Raw genomic sequence first — 16,238 nt, 5'->3', positions numbered from 1 at the left:
CTGATTGATATTACATGGGGCTGGGAGGTCTCTGGTTGTCCAATGTCCTGGACTTGGCTCTCCCACCTCAGAAGCTCTGGCCTGACACCTGGCTGGAGCACTGAGACCATGCCAGCCATATGGCTGGGAAGGAAAATAAAACACAACGAACAGATAGAACCCCAAACCAAATCGTAAAAGCAAAACTAAACAGACAAAATCACACAAATAAACATACACACAGTCATGAAAAGAAAACAAACTAACAACAGCAACAAAAAAATACGAACTGTTAGCACCCTCGGACAAGTGGTAAAAGCAAACCTAAACAGACAAAATCACACAAAGAAACATACACATATACACTCACAAAAAGAAAAAAAAAGGAAAAAAAATTTTTTAAATATTAAAAAAAATTTAAATTAAATTAAAAATAAAGAAAGAAAGAGAGCAACCAAACCAATAAATCCACCAATGGTAACAAGCATTAAAAACTAAACTAAGATAAACATAAAAACCAGAAACAAATTAGATGCAGAAAGCAAACCCCAAGTCTACAGTTGCTCCCAATGTCCACCACCTCAATTTTGGGGACATTTGTTATCTATTCAGGTATTCCACAGACTCAGGGTTCATTAAGTTGATTGCGGAGATTTAATCTGCTGCTCTTGAGGCTGCATGGAGAAGTTTCCCTTTCTCTTCTTTGTTCACACAGCTCCTGGGGTTCAGCTTTGGTTTTGGCTTTGCCAAAACCTAAAGGCTCTTCCCCGCCCAGACAGGAGGGCGTTAAAGCAGCAGCTGATTAGGGCTCTCTTGCTCACTCAGGCTGAGGAGAGGGAGGGGTACAGTAGTCATAATTCAAATGCAGGACGAGCCTGCAGTGGCAGAGGCTGGCATGACATTGCTATAGCCTGAGGTGCACTGTGTGTTCTCCCGGGGAAGTTGTTCCTGGATCACGGGAGCCTGGCAGTGGTGGGCTGCACAGGCTCCCTGGAGGGGAGGTGTGGATAGTGACCTGTGCTTGCACACAGGCTTCTTGGTTTCAGTAGCGGCAGCATGAGCGTTTCATGCCCGTCTCTGGGGTCCGTGCTGATCGCCCATCTCTGGAGCTCGTTTAGGCGGTGCTCTGAATCCCCTCTCCTCACGCACCCTGAAACAATGGTCTCTTGCCTCTTAGGCAGGTCCAGACCTTTTCCCGGACTCCCTCCTGGCTAGCTGTGGTGCACCAGCCCCCTTCAGGCTGTCTTCACACAGCCAACCCCAGTCCTCTCCCTGGGATCTGAACTCCGAAGCCCGAGCCTCAGCTCCCAGCCCCCGCCTGCCCCAGGGGGTGAGCAGACAAGCCTCTCCGGCTGGTGAGTGCTGGTCAGCACTGATCCTCTGTGAGGGAATCTCTCCGCTTTGCCCTTTGCCCCTATTGCTGTGTTACTGCGTGGAAACTTTTCCTCCTTCACAGCTCCCTCCCAGAGATGCAGGTCCCGTCCCTATTCTTTTGTCTCTGTTTTTTCTTTTTTCTTTTGCCCTACCCAGGTACATGGGGAGTTTCTTGCCTTTTGGGAAGTCTAAGGTCTTCTGCCAGTGTTCAGTAGGTGATCTGTAGGAGTTGTTCCACATGTAGATGTATTTCTGATGTATTTGTGGGGAGGAAGGTGATGTCCACATCTTACTCCTACGCCATCTTGAAGGTCTCAATTGGTTCATTTTAAAGATACATTTCCTACCTCTGGGTAGATATAACTTTAAAACATGTTTGAGAACAGTTAATAATTTAAAGGGTAAATCAAAGGATAAGAAATCTTTGTGGTTACTGTTCATTTATTGTGTGACTTTTTGCAAACAAAGCACCAAACTGTTCAATATATATTTCTTCATTTGGAAACTGCAACTGTGATAACCATTTACCTTGTGTATTATGGGGGAGGCAGTGGAGTGAGGTAGAAAGAACTCTGAGAGTTGCAAGATGTGGCTGAAAGCACTGATTCACTGTGTGACCATGAGCAAGTCATTTTACCTGCATGAGACTCCATTTCTTCATCAGCAAAATAAGGATATTAGATGAGAGTGTATTGGGAAGGCTGTCCATCTCTATCCTTCTACAATTCTGAGTTATAGTTTAAGAAATAAAATGTTAAAGTCTAAGAAGTAAGAGCCATATCAACAGAATTAAAGAGATGGCCAAAGTTGGGGGAAAAAATTTTTTTTTCTTTATACATCTGTACAGTCTCAGCATCTTAAGTAAATAGAAACTTGGATTACTTTTATAGAAGGATAGAACAGTGTTTGCAAAGAAACAGAACTTTCTCTCAGGATGCCAATGAATTTGGCAGGCTGATTGCATTTGTGTTTCAAGAAGAAATGTAGCCAAAGGTCTCTGAAGTACATTGAAACATGACTTGCCCTACCCTCATATTCCTCCCACACCAAATGAGTTATTGTTTTTACAATCAAATTAGATTAAGGATTTTTGAGAAGTACAGTTGTGTCCTCATGGACCACACTTGTAAAGATAGCAAGTTGTATCATTATCACTTCCCCAAAAAGGTCTGATTTTTCTGATGCTTTTGGTTCTGAATGAGCCACACTTTATGTCAACAAAGAATCAGGGAAGTTATCTATTTCTCAACAAAGACTAAAGTAAAAGAGGCCAGGGTAGGCACATCATAAATATTGTTGAATGAGAGTAGCAAACAATAAAAATAGGAAAAACAAAACAAAACAAAACAAAAGACAGAATAAGGATGCCACAGTGTCTGGAGAAGCATTCCATAGTGAAGTCAATGGGTAAAAAGCTAGCTTATATTTAGGTGACTCCCAACTAAACTGTCTAAGTTTCTGTAATATGGTACAGCAGGAAAAAAGAGGTAATTTTGAATTTTTCAATAAATGTACAATAAAATAAGATACAGTCATCTGTTTGTCCAGTTAAAAAATATTAACTGTGTGCTTACTCTGTGTCTAGCACATTCTGAATATATAGCAGTGAATTAGCATACAAGGTGCATTCTCTCAGGGAGCTTATATTCTGTTGGAAAAAAGGTATATATGAATGAAATATATATATACACACACACACACACACACACACACACACATATATGAGTAAATATATCTGTGATAAGTGGTATGGTGAGATTTAAAATAGATATATGACTGGGGGTGGTTACTTTAATTCATTAGAGAAGGTTTCTTTAGGAACAGACATTTAAGTTACAATCTGAATAACATGAAAAACAGTGAAGAGAACACTCTAGACCAACTAGTGCAAAGGCTCCAAGGTGGGAATGAACTTGTTAAATTAGCAGAACAGAATAAAAGCCAGGTGGCTGGAACACAGTAGACAAGGGAGGAAATACATGATGAATTTTCAGAGGGTGTAGTGGTATAAGGTATTTGTATTCTATTCTAGGTGTTGTGGGCAGCCATTTAAAGGTCTTAAGCAAGAACATGGTGGGATCTGATTTTCATTTAAAAGGACGACTTGGGCTGCTGTGTGTGAGAAAACAATTGCAATAGTCTAGGCAGGAGATCATGGGGCCTAGAGGGTATCATCATGAATATGGAAAGAGGTGGACCTTTGAAAGAAAGAGTCAGTAGGACCTCATGATGGATTGGAGTTAAGTAAAAGAGAGGAATTAAAGAAAACTTGTAAAGTTCTGTCCTGGCCAATGGATGTGAGGGCATGTACTGGAATGGGGAACACTAGGAGATGGGCAACTTAAGATGTGATGAGATTTAAGAAACCTGTTTTGGGCTTATTAGTTTTAAGACGCATATTAGACAATCCAAGTAGAGATGTCACATAAACAGTGGGGTACACAATTTTGAATTTCTGGGAGTATTACATATTACATAAATTATCTTTTTTGATTCTCACGTGATTCTCCTGTATCCAATCATTCCCGTTTCCAGAGGAGGAAAATAACATTTAGAGAGGTTGAATAACTTCTCCTAGAGCATACAGTTCATAAGTAATAAATCTAGAATTCAAACCTTTCTTGCATCTCCAAACTGGATGCTCTTTCCACTATGTAATACCACAGTGAATGCACCTTTCTAATGCTCTCTCTGATGCAACACAGCAAATGGTCACAGTGTACCAGGTACAAAGAAGCACAGTTGCTTTGATGCCATTATTCCCATTTGGTGACTTGGTGATCAGCAAATGGTTTGGCAATTTCAAGTTTGAAATCCCTGGAATCCACTCAGTGTGGAAGTGTAATGTCCACATTATTTTTTTTCTAAATTTAATGACTTCTGGAATACAACAGGACCATCCTTACACTTGCAACTAAAGATCTTATGAAAAAACAACTAAATTCTAATGCGTTTCTCAACAAATTTGGTTCATATACTTGTTAACCAAAAATTGCCAGTTCATTTTGTTACCATTTTGAAAAGATTCCTACCCAATAAAATAGCAGTAAAATTGAATACCTAGTTACTAAACTTTTAAAAATGTTTTCTAAGGTAGCGAAAGTATAAATCCCAATCAATGATGGTGAAATGCAGAGGAATTTATTATCCTATGGTCCAAAAGCTATGGAATTTGACATCGAATGTCCCAAGTTCAAGTCTTAGGTCTGGTAGATTCTCTTGGTGATCCCTCAAGTTGTTTAACCTCTTGCTTTCCTCATTAGTAAAATAAGGGTAATAATATTTATGCAAAAGAGTTGCTGTGAGAAACAAGTGGAATAGTCCTGTGAGATAACTTTGTACACTGGGAGTACCTGTTGGCTGCTATTATTATTCATATAACACTACACAGTATGTTTTATTTTGTATTTCTTAATAAGCACCATGAGCCCAATTCACTCTCCCTTCTGATAATGGTGAACTATTCATTATGGTTACCCGGATAAAAAAGAAGAAAAATCGCCTGTATAGGGATGCCTCTCATTCTCCCTCCTCTCAAAAGCAAATCTCTTAAACTCCATCAGTCCCATGTTCCCACAGAAGCATGTTCATTATTGCTACCATACTACTCACATCAACCATGCACTCATATGAATAACAAATGTGTATTGAGGACCTACTATGTTCCAGGCTCTGAAGGAACTAAACATCAGTATAGAAAAAAGATTGTGATACATTTCTGCCCCTCCAGCAGTTCACAGTCTTGTAAGAGAATGTCTCCTCTGTATAAAGTTATTTATCTGTACATCCCTCTCCCCATCCTACACCTCTACTCCCAGCTATGAGCTCTAGAATGCCAAGAATGCTGTCTTGGTCATCCTTAGTTTCCTTTATAACACATAGCACAGTACATTTCTCTTGGTAGGTGTCCAATAATTAATTATTGGATCAAAAAAAAATCTTTTGTAGTGTGTTTTTTAAAATATCAAGGTGTACTAGTGGACTAACAAGCAAGATGTTTTTCCTTATAATGTCTCTCTGGTTACATTTAACAGCAAGTTAAAATTAGATCTTTTCTTTTTTTTTAAGAAACAAAACCATAGCAACTGTGATGTTGAATGTTTCAAAGAGCAAATTTTTAAGGATTCTCTTTTACTGGATTGCCCATGTTTGAGCTGCCTATTTCAATCAAAATGCTAATAAATAATTTGTTTTTCTAATAGCCATGGAAACCACTGATTGTATCTATGAAGCGATAGAATCTCCCACATAAAACAGAACGCTTAATGAAATGCTTGTAAAAAAAAAATAAATGTGTTGAAAATCCACTGAATAAATTTTTAACGGTTACCCCCTGGAAATGATTGAACACTAACCTCTCCTTGTTTCTAGTACCTGTATTTATTATAAAACTTTCAAGATTGTTCTGTTTCATATCAATATTTGCTGGAGATCTTTTCTTAAGGCATGCCTCTATGAGGAAATCAATCTTACAGTCTTCTAAATGAAAGAATGGGCATTTTTACAGAATGTTATCAGTGAATACTTCTTTGACATACATAATGATTGTCTAATAGTTTTCTCTAAATGTATTTTTATTGAAGTAATGATTAAAGTGTAACTCAGTGCCTCAGGAACACTGACTAATGTCATGTTAATCAACTTGACAACTGAAAAAAAAAAAAAAGAAAAGAAAATGAAGAGGTTGATAGTTTAAATCTAGTGGTAGATGATTCACTTGAACTATCAAAGAAGAAAATGTACTTTACCCAGGACCAAATTTAAAACAAAACCAAACAAAATCTAGCGAAACACCTCTCACAAAGTTACAAAACCATACCTTTAAAAAAAATCCAATTTTGTTTCTCTTAAAATGTTTAAATTAGCCTTTGATTCACAGCATCCATATTGATCAACATCTATTGAATGTCTACTCTATGCAAAGCACTGAACTAATGTCAAGATAAGTAAAGCACATTTCTACTTTTAGGGAGCTTAGTGGAAGAAATAAGTCATTCACGCATAATTGCAATGTAGAAAATAGGACTGTAAATGACGTCAGTATTCTGAGGAGGGAGAGGCGGATAACTTCTGGCTAGGTTTGGACAGGTAGAATGAGGTGAGAACAGGTAGATGGCAAATTCTTAGCAGACAGACTGAAAATAAGTATCTTTTTGGAAGTAACAAGAAGTTCCCCTTGACTTCAGAGCAGTTTACAGAAGGTGTGCTAAATAAGTCTGGAAACACATATTGGGCTAGCTGGTGAAAGGCCTTAAATTCCAAATTATTTAAATGGAGTTGTATATTTTTTTTAAAAAGCTGTAAGTGAGCAGTTTCATAACTATTCTGTAGACATGCAACAGTTTTTATAAAGAACAGGCTCTAAATCTGAAGCTGAAGTCACCCTGTTTGGAACAACACTGAAAAATATTGGTTGGGTTTGGCCATGCTTTTTCAGCCTGTACATTTACATCGCTTTTAGACATTAGGGTATTTATTCTGGGTTTTTGTGGGGACTTGAATTATGTGTTTCTTGGACAAATTTGGAATACTTGCTCTTCCAGATGTTTGAAAATGTTACAAATGTTTTTCCTCTGATTGCTCTATATATACAGTGTAAACTTTTTGCCCCTCTATTATTGTTTCTTGTAAAAAACTGCACTGAAGAACAACATTATGATTTCTATAGAGAGGTTTAAGGACTAATGAAGAAATACCCAGAAGCCTGTTTCTTAAAAACAATAAAACTTTCTTTCTTGCAAAGTAAAAAGGTGCCAAGTTGGGATGGGGGTGCAGACAACTGACAGGAAGATTGGACTAGGGGAATTTGAAGGAAAGGAGGCAGAGGGAGGGAGGGAGGTGGAGGGGAAGAGGGAGAGAGAGAGAGAGAAAAAAAAATTACCTTCTACAAGAAGTGGTTGTAAAGATAAGTTTATGTGTTCAAGAGATACGAAATAAATACAAAAGAGAGAGGTAATGCCGCTGTAGATGTTAAAACTGTTACTAACTACAACCAACTACAGATATTCTGACACATTTTAGCTACTGCTGCTTGAAGTAGGGAGAGAGTTTAGAAAAGATACGTGGGAGATACTATGAAAATTTTGAAATAGCTCACCGACATTTCCTGTTTGTATTTTCGAAGCTGATTGTAAGAACAAATATGAATCAGAGATCCTTAAAATCAGATATTTTGAGCTTTAAACAAGTCTCAAGTGCTTCACATCTCTTTTGCATTGCAGATAGTATTTGACAAAGAGGGGAACACAAATGTAATTTCTATAGTATTCATAAGTATCAAGCTTTATTTGGAACTTAGCCACACTGCAGTATATAAATTTACTAAAAATTTCACATGATGCTTAAAAGAATTATACAATGCGTGTGGGGCACTGGAGTTGTGCTACTTCCATTCCTGCATCTCTGCTACTGAAACTTATCAGTATAAATGTGTCCATCCACTGGAGATCTTAATTCAAGGACTGAAGCTAACTTTTCTCAAACTAAACCATATGCGGCATAAAAGGGCAAACATAATAGAGTTATGGTAGACAGTTTTTTCCTCACCACCCTGAGTAGCCACACTAGTGGTCCAAAAGATATATTGGATGCCAGCAATGAATCCAAGAGAGGAAAAGAAAACAGGACCTTTCCCGAAGTAAAGCTGTGGTAATGGGTCTCATGATGACCAGTCATGGCTATCTCCTTCAATATTGAGCATAACACAGACTGGCAAAATTTTTAATCTTTTAGGTGTCTTCCCCCCCATAGACACAAAACTCTAATACATCATTATAAATCACTGGGGAAATATTTTTCTAGTATTCAACTTTTGCGAATTAACATCCAAGACAGCTGTTATTAAAATTATTTGGAATGCGATCTTTCGTATGAGATAATTTGGATCATAATAGTAGATGTTTCAATACGTCCACGTTTGACCTAAACCTTTTTCTGATGACAAAAGTACAGTGGTAGGGAGGAGGAAAGTGCCTCAAAAGTTATAGTCATGCATACAGTTTTGTATCTTCCTGTACTTTCCTTAAGAATTACTGTGTCAAATTTCAGGGTCTTTTAAAGGTTTTCTGGGGCAAACCAGTCTTTCAAGCAAACAAATGAAAATAATCAACATCATTAACAAAATCATAAGATTTGAGAAGCTAGTCAAGACTTTATCTCGAGTCAGGCATTGTCCCTGTAGTAGATGAAAAGAAGCAAGAATGTTAGCTTTTATCTAATTATTATCTTATTGTAATACTCTGCCCTTCTTTCTTGCATTTTCTCTTTTCTTTGTGTTCTGATGTGAGTTTCCTATTAGCTATCCTAAAGAACAGCATGCTTTAGAGAAAGTACCCCAAACTAGGAGTTAGTGAGTAGAAGTCCCAGGGAGGAAATAGCAATCCAGATTCTGCTAATGACCAACAGTGTGACTTTGACAAGCAAATTACCCTCTCTATTCCTTAGTTTCTTTGAAAAATGTGGTCCTTACTCCTATTTATCCTACAGAGTTGTTTCCAGGACAGGATATGATAGGTGAAAGAGTCTTAAAAATAGGAACCAAACTGACTACATCATTATTAGGTCTTAACACATTTTATATTTTGAAACTAATCTAGAAGCAGAAATGGTATGCAGAAACCTTTGAGTCAAAAGACTGTTAGTTATATTTTTTGAACATTAGTAATTTAGGAAAATGCCTCATCTTCATATAATACAATATTGATACCATTGCTACAAAAATATGAATAAAGTAGACTGAAGATGAATATGTGACTCCACATTTATTGAGAAGGTGAAGGCCATGTTCTTCTGCTTTCAAGTCCATTCTGAATAATAGTTACCTTTAAAGCTGTTAAAACTTGAGATTCCCATTCCTAATAGAAGAAACAAATTGAGGAAACATTGGGCTCATAACACTTCTGGAACATTTCCTTTCAGAGGAAGCAGCTGTGGTTTCTTTAGACTCCCAAGTCTATTATGCAGGTTAACAGTATATTTTATAATGAGTTCTAGACCACCTGCCTTCCTGAGGAAATTAATATTGAGATAGATTTTTTTTTTTTGGTCCTTTTTTGTCCTCAGTGGCTATGTACAAGCTTTTCCTATTCAATGAGTTTGGGCACCCCATAAAAATGTTCATTCAACGTTATTCAGCTATAGATGGTTATTTTTTAAAGACACTGTCTAAATGTGTTTTCAACAAATTCTTGGTGAATTTTGAGACTGAAACATATACTTCTCTAGTAAAACAGTCAGCAGATGATGTACATACGGTTTTACTTTAAGGTGATAAATACCTATAATGAATTAAAAAGTGTTTTCAATGAATTTGACTATAGTCTGACTAAATTAAAGCCACTGGAATTTCAAAATTTTGTTGTAATTATTTGTCTTCTTCTCACCCCTACAGGTGTTTCAGGGGGAAATCAATGGATTCAGGAAGCAGTAGGAGTTTGGAGAATACGGTAGATAGGGTCTATCCTGATCAAATTGTTCCAAAGATAAACACAAGCAAGAAAATGTCCACCTTAGCAAACCCACCCAGCAGCCTGGAAATGCCACAAGAGATTAACAAAAGCTGTGGAGATAAACAGGTAGAAATCACAGCTGAGCGAATAAAAATGGCAAAGAGCATCAAAGAAAAACAAAGCAATGATTTAGAGAAAGTGGCCTTTAAACGGAAGGCAGAAGGTGAAGAAAAGCCAGCTGGAAAGAAACAGGCAAAGGTAATAGAACTTGACAGCCCATTGATCACCATGCCTCTGCCTCAAATCCCCTTAAAGAATATCATGGATGTGGAGGTGAAGTTGGTCTACGTTGATGAAGAGGACGTGAGCTATGAGTTTGTAGAGTCCTACATGTCCACTGGGAATCGGCCAACATGCCAAGCTGCTGAAATGGTAGTAGACCCTTTCCGTGTACCTAATTTCAGCTTTCTGCCTCAGATTGACAAATGGCTTCAGGTAGCCTTAAAGGATGCCAGCTCTTGCTACAGACAAAAGAAATACGCCGTGGCAGCAGGACAGTTCAGAACAGCATTGGAGGTATGGGATTAAAAAAAACATAGATTGGTGATGGGAAGCTGTGAAAGGGAAAGTTGTGATTACATTGAGCAGTTCTGATTATACTGTAATGAACAGCGATCATGGGGTGAAAATATTGAATGATATCAAGACTATGCAGTTCTCAGTTTACATAAATAAGATGTGCCTGCAAATTAATATGCTTGTGTGCACTTGACATATAGAAATCACCCCAAAAGCACATCTCATGCATTTTCTCTAACAAACTCTGCAGTGGGTAACATATATTAAAATGCAGTTGGTTTTGTAATTTAGATGTATACCTATAAAAACCAACAAGTTTTAGTACAGTGGTGGTGGGTAGAGTATAGGTCCTCTAGAAATAGGCAGTTAATGAATATACAAATTGTCCCCTTTTGATATGTAGTGTTCATGATTAAACATAACCATCTTACTTTTTAGCATGGGCTGATAATTTATGTATAATACTGATTAAAAACAAAACAACACCATTTTACCTTACCATCAAACTTCCCTTCCCTTCCCATTCTACTGAGCTTTATGAATAATTATTTTTCTCTCTGCAAGCAGGTAAGTTGGTCAATATCTTGGTATAAAGAAATAGCCCAGGGGCTTCCCTGGTGGCGCAGTGGTTGAGAATCTGCCTGCCAATGCAGGGGACACGGGTTCGAGCCCTGGTCTGGGAAGATCCCACATGCCACGGAGCAACTGGGCCCGTGAGCCGCAACTACTGAGCCTGCACATCTGGAGCCTGTGCTCCGCAACAAGAGAGGCCGCGATAGTGAGAGGCCCGCGCACCGCGATGAAGAGTGGCCCCCGCTCGCTGCAACTGGAGAAAGCCCTCGCACAGAAACGAAGACCCAACACAGCCAAAAATAAATAAATAAATAAATTTATTAAAAAAAAAAAAAAAATTAAAAAAAAAAAGAAATAGCCCATGGGCTAAAATAAATGTGAGAATCACCATTAAAACACAAAAAAGGTCATGGGAAAAACTGCACCATCTCATGACCCACTGAACTTATAAAAGGACCAAAGTGTGTAACTAGAACTCCCATTGGCTTGGCAACATTCGTGACTGCATATTTAATTAACTACAAAAAAAATTTCAAGGCATTTTATATATGCCTGGTGGCTACTGGAGATTTAAAAAATGAGTTAAGACAAGGTGCCTCCCTCTAACAATTGGTGAGGGAGAGAAAGCAGTAAACAGTTAAATAGAGATGGCATAAAGGAGTGACTGATCCACCATGGAACCTGGGGCATGGGCAGGAGTCAGATGTGAGATGTTTGTGATGCATATTTTAAAAGTATTATTTACACTGTTACTTGCAGGTTAAAAATGACTACATCTACAATGAATTATTAATGGACAATACTAGACAATGGTGCCCCTAAATATTTAAAAAGAAATTCTAGGCACAAAAAAGGAGGCCCAAAGAGACATGAAGTGGTGAGACAGTGCACAAACAGATGCATCTATAAATATTTCTGTCCTTATAAAGGATCATTTACACAAAGAAGCAAAGAGTGATGCACTATGTAAACTTCTGAACTACGTAAAACGTGCCCCCAAATTAAGTTATCCACAAACCACTGAGAACCCTCTGCTGTTCTTTGAGCTAATGACCAGAAGCCACTGACTGGGGAAAGGAAGCTAAGTAAAGACTCCAGGAAGAACCGTGGGCACTTCTGCTAGGGCTATTTTCAGGTGAAATTTGGTGGCAGGGCAGGGGGGGCGGGTGTGGTATGCAGGGCTAAAGGTGTAATTTTATAGATAAAGGAAAAGAATCATTTTGGCAATGGGAAAAAAAGGCATAAAATAAGAAAGAACATAAACTTCAAGTTAAGCCTAGGTAGAAGTAAAAGATATTAGCAGTAACTGGAAGAAAATATCCGCTTTTCCCATAAAACCCAGTGCTCAAAACTGTAAAATTTGAATCAGGTTTTAATGACCCCAAGATGTGCAACTGTACTGGAAAATGCTTGTGTTCTGACTCTGCTGTACACATCCTCTCTCTCTCCCATTCCCTCTCCCATTCCCTCTCCCTCTCTCTCTCTCCCTGCTTCCTCCCCCTCCCTCAAGGGTTTTTAGGAAAGTGTTTGATGCTGACACTAATTACTGGTAATTAACAAAAGTAATTATTTTGAGACCAAAACTTAGCTTAGACATCTGGCCTAGCTTTTGTCTAATTACCTTGGGAGTTAACTTTGGAAATCTTACCTAGAATGTCTCTTAATAAACCAAAGTTACTGGGAATAGAAAAGATTTTTAACCTCTTTAACTCTTTCCTCTCCTGAATTTAACTTCTCTTGAATTTAACTTCTTCAATACTAAGGGTTCTCAGGTATTACTTAATGCATCTCTTGCTTTTCCTTAGGTCCTAACATGACTAAGATAGGATGGATGACAGAGACCAAGGCATATTGATAAGGATCACACCTGAAAGATAAATGCATCAATGAATATTTCAGTGTGTGAAGTTAGGATTAGATTTGGCTGCAAGTGACACAAACCCAAAATACCTGTGTCTAAAGCAAGAGAGAAGTTTTTGTTTGTTTGTTTTCATATAAATGTTAGGTAGTCAAGCACTGGTATGGTATGATCATCAGGTACCAGATTCTATTTTGTTCCTCAAGATGTGACTGTGACCTCTTGATCAAAATGCCAGCTCCTGTTGGTGTCGTCACGCCCACCTTCTAACCAGCCATAAGAGGGCAAAAGGAAGGAAGGAGTCACCCTGCGTCCTTCCGAGCACACTTGATGGGAAGCTGCACACACCATTTCCATTTTTTTTTTCATTGACCCGAATTTGGTCATGTGACTGCACAAAGCTACAAGGGAGGCTGAAAAATACGGTCTTTATTCCCGATGGCCCTAACATTCATGGTCACTAACATTCTAGCTGTACTTTCATGGGGAAAGGAATAATTATTAATAAAGTAAAGACCTATAGGAAAACTTAAAGGTCTGGGAATGTGCAAACCGTATTTTTCTTATTCCTATTACTGAAGAAGAAGGGGAGAATGGGTATGGCTATTGAAGGATAACTAGCAACTCTCCCATGGAGTGATTATTACATGGGAGGCATTGTGAGGCATATAAAATGCTTGGCAACTGAGTGGTACAGAGTCAGCTGTAGAAATATACAGAAGACTGGTTGTGGTTAAAGGTAAGACCAAAAAAAGAAACAGAAAGTAAAAACTGGGGAAAGGCCCCGGAAATTTGTGAATATTTGTTAATAGACACAATAATTTCCAACTTATCTAATCAACGCATTAGAATGTTCTGCTTATACATTAGTTTCCCTGTGCTCCTGACGAAGTATTAACTCCTTTTGTTTTTATAACATGGTCACAAACTAGACAGGTACATTTCTGATATTTTATAAATGAAAAAGATAAAAATGATATGCAGTGATTCAGAAGATAACAGTTTAGCTTCCAAAAAGCAGTCATCTTTAATCTTTTAGGATTTTAGAACACAGGAAGCATTTACTTAAATGTGCTTGATGAAATAATTTATTTTTCTGTGCTTCCTTTTTACTATATAAAGTTGAACCAGTTTAGTAGGTTAGATTAGTCCTTAGCTCTGTGACTAACTCATCAATCTTTGTTAAAATCAGTCATCAGACTTCCCTGGTGGCGCAGTGGTTAAGAATCCGCCTGCCAGTGCAGGGGACACGGGTTCGAGCCCTGGTCCGGGAAGATCCCACATGCCGTGGAGCAAGTAAGCCCATGTGCCACAACTACTGAGCCTGCGCTCTAGAGCCCATGAGCCACAACTACTGAGCCCGCATGCCACAACTACTGAAGCCCGCGTGCCTAGAGCCCGTGCTCCGCAACAAGAGAAGCCACCTCAATGAAAAGCCTGCGCACCACAACGAAGAGTAGCCCCCACTCGCCGCAACTAGAGAATGCCCGCGTGCAGCAACGAAGACCCAACGCAGCCAAAATAAATTAATTAAAAAAAAAAGTCAGTCATCATTTGCTCTTGTGTTTGAAATCACAGCAGAAATCATACCAGATGGGCAAAAGGTACAAATTGAAGATAAAAACCATAAATTCATATTAAATCACAGTTTTATGCCTAGATGCTACTACCTATAATTTTTAAAGAACAACTATATAAATTCACCCCCTATTAAAATAGTAAGGATTCTATAAAAAATAAATAAATAAATGTAAGACATTGGCCTCATGGGCCAATGAGGCATATTAGGCAATACACACTATTTCCAATAAATTGCTTGGCTGTCAACAAAAAGTAAGAATAGATTAATTAATAAACATGCTAGCTGTACTTTCATGTGGAAAAGAATAATTATTAATAAAGTAAAGACCTATAGGAAAACGTAAAGTCTGGGAATGTACTAATGGTATTTTTCTTGTCATTTATAAGTTAGCAAGGTTCTAATAATTTTGTGGCATGCAACCTAAACCATACCATAATTTCAACCTTACTTATAGGATCTTAGTAATTGAGAGGCTTCCACCTTTTGAATTAGAACAGATCTATACCCACCCTTTAAGATTCACAGCTTCAAACAATCCCACTGAACCAGCCAAAGAAGACAGACCACAACTTATCCCTCACCAAATGGAACTTTCAATTCTTCCAATTTCATCATGTAGGAACCCCTTGAGGGTTCCACCTTGAGGTGCTAATATTTTTTTTTTTTAATATCTTGGCGCTCCAGTCACTGATCTGTGAAGTTAGAGTAATAACTCACATTTATGGAGCTCTTTCTATGTGTCAGGTACTGTATTTTACATTCTGGGAATATTTACGTTCAATATTCCATTTCACTTTCACAATGAAAATGTGAGATGGGACTATTATTATTCTTCTGTTGCTAATGAGAAAACTAAGGGATAGATAGGTTAAGTAACTTGCTCAGGGATCAACAGCTAGCAGTGGTAGTAACAGGAGTAGCTGAACCAAGGTGATCTGGTTCAGAGCTCACCACCTTAACCACTATGCCTTTGCTACTCTAAGTGAGAGTTTGTTGGAATTACAGAACTTTGGACTGTGCCAGACCTGCAGAATCAGGATCTGCATTTTAACAGATCCCAAATGGTCCTGGTACACATAGGAGTTTGAGGAGTATTACACCCTGTGAGATGCTGACCCTAGACAAATTTGCCCTCCAATTAAAACTGTGCAGTTTGGTCCCCAATGGAAAATGCTCTATGCCCCTTGCTAATTTCATAGGAAAGAATTTCCTTTTAAGCAATTTTTTCTATAACAATTGTTCAGAATTGGGGGATTTCAAGGACCTTAAAACTCTAGTTAAAAGTTGGAAGGAGGAGAGGATTGACCTTGTATTTGTATTGTACAAGAACATTACAAAAATTACCATCTATTATCATCATTATTTCATTAAAATATGGAGCAGTTGAACACCAAAAAGATAGAAAATAGAAAGGGCATACTCTCAAAAAAGGGCATACTCTCAGAATGAAGGATATTTTTTAAATAGATTATAATTCAACTTTATGAAAAGTTGACTAAATTGTCTTTTTTTTTTCATTGCCCCTTGTATCAGTAAAGTATTGGTCTGAGAACCAGCTTTTGGGAATCACTGTTCTAGAACACATTTCCTGTATGGTAAACGTTAGGTATCCAGCACGACTGAACCCGCACCAGGGCCTTCTTATGTGATTACTTCCAGTGTAATGGAATTTGTTATGAGGCAGGTCCATTTTGGAGCCCATCCAAGGGGGTTTATTTAATGAAGTAGCAAAGATATCTCATTATAGGGCAGCCTCACCTATAATTGCTCTGCTGAGAATAATTCTGTAGCAAATCTCTAGGGCATGAAAATATGGACATCCCAGAAAGCTTAATTTAAATGGATT

General features: G+C 38.0%; 1 protein-coding gene across 1 annotated transcript in view; it reads left to right on the top strand.

Annotated features, from left to right (window-relative positions):
* The first annotated feature begins 9,761 nt into the window (after window positions 1–9,761).
* The window catches only part of SPATA16 (spermatogenesis associated 16), a 236,080-nt gene continuing 229,603 nt past the window's right edge, over window positions 9,762–16,238 (top strand). Inside the window, exon 1 of the mRNA XM_057544841.1 lies at window positions 9,762–10,376. Coding sequence (XP_057400824.1) covers window positions 9,762–10,376 — 615 coding nt within the window. The remainder of the gene's footprint in view (window positions 10,377–16,238) is intronic.

This window comes from Balaenoptera acutorostrata, chromosome 4, assembly GCF_949987535.1.
Source record: "Balaenoptera acutorostrata chromosome 4, mBalAcu1.1, whole genome shotgun sequence".
Classification (NCBI taxonomy): domain Eukaryota; kingdom Metazoa; phylum Chordata; class Mammalia; order Artiodactyla; family Balaenopteridae; genus Balaenoptera; species Balaenoptera acutorostrata.
Note: the sequence above shows the minus strand (reverse complement) of the source record. Positions and strands in the feature narration are given on the sequence as shown.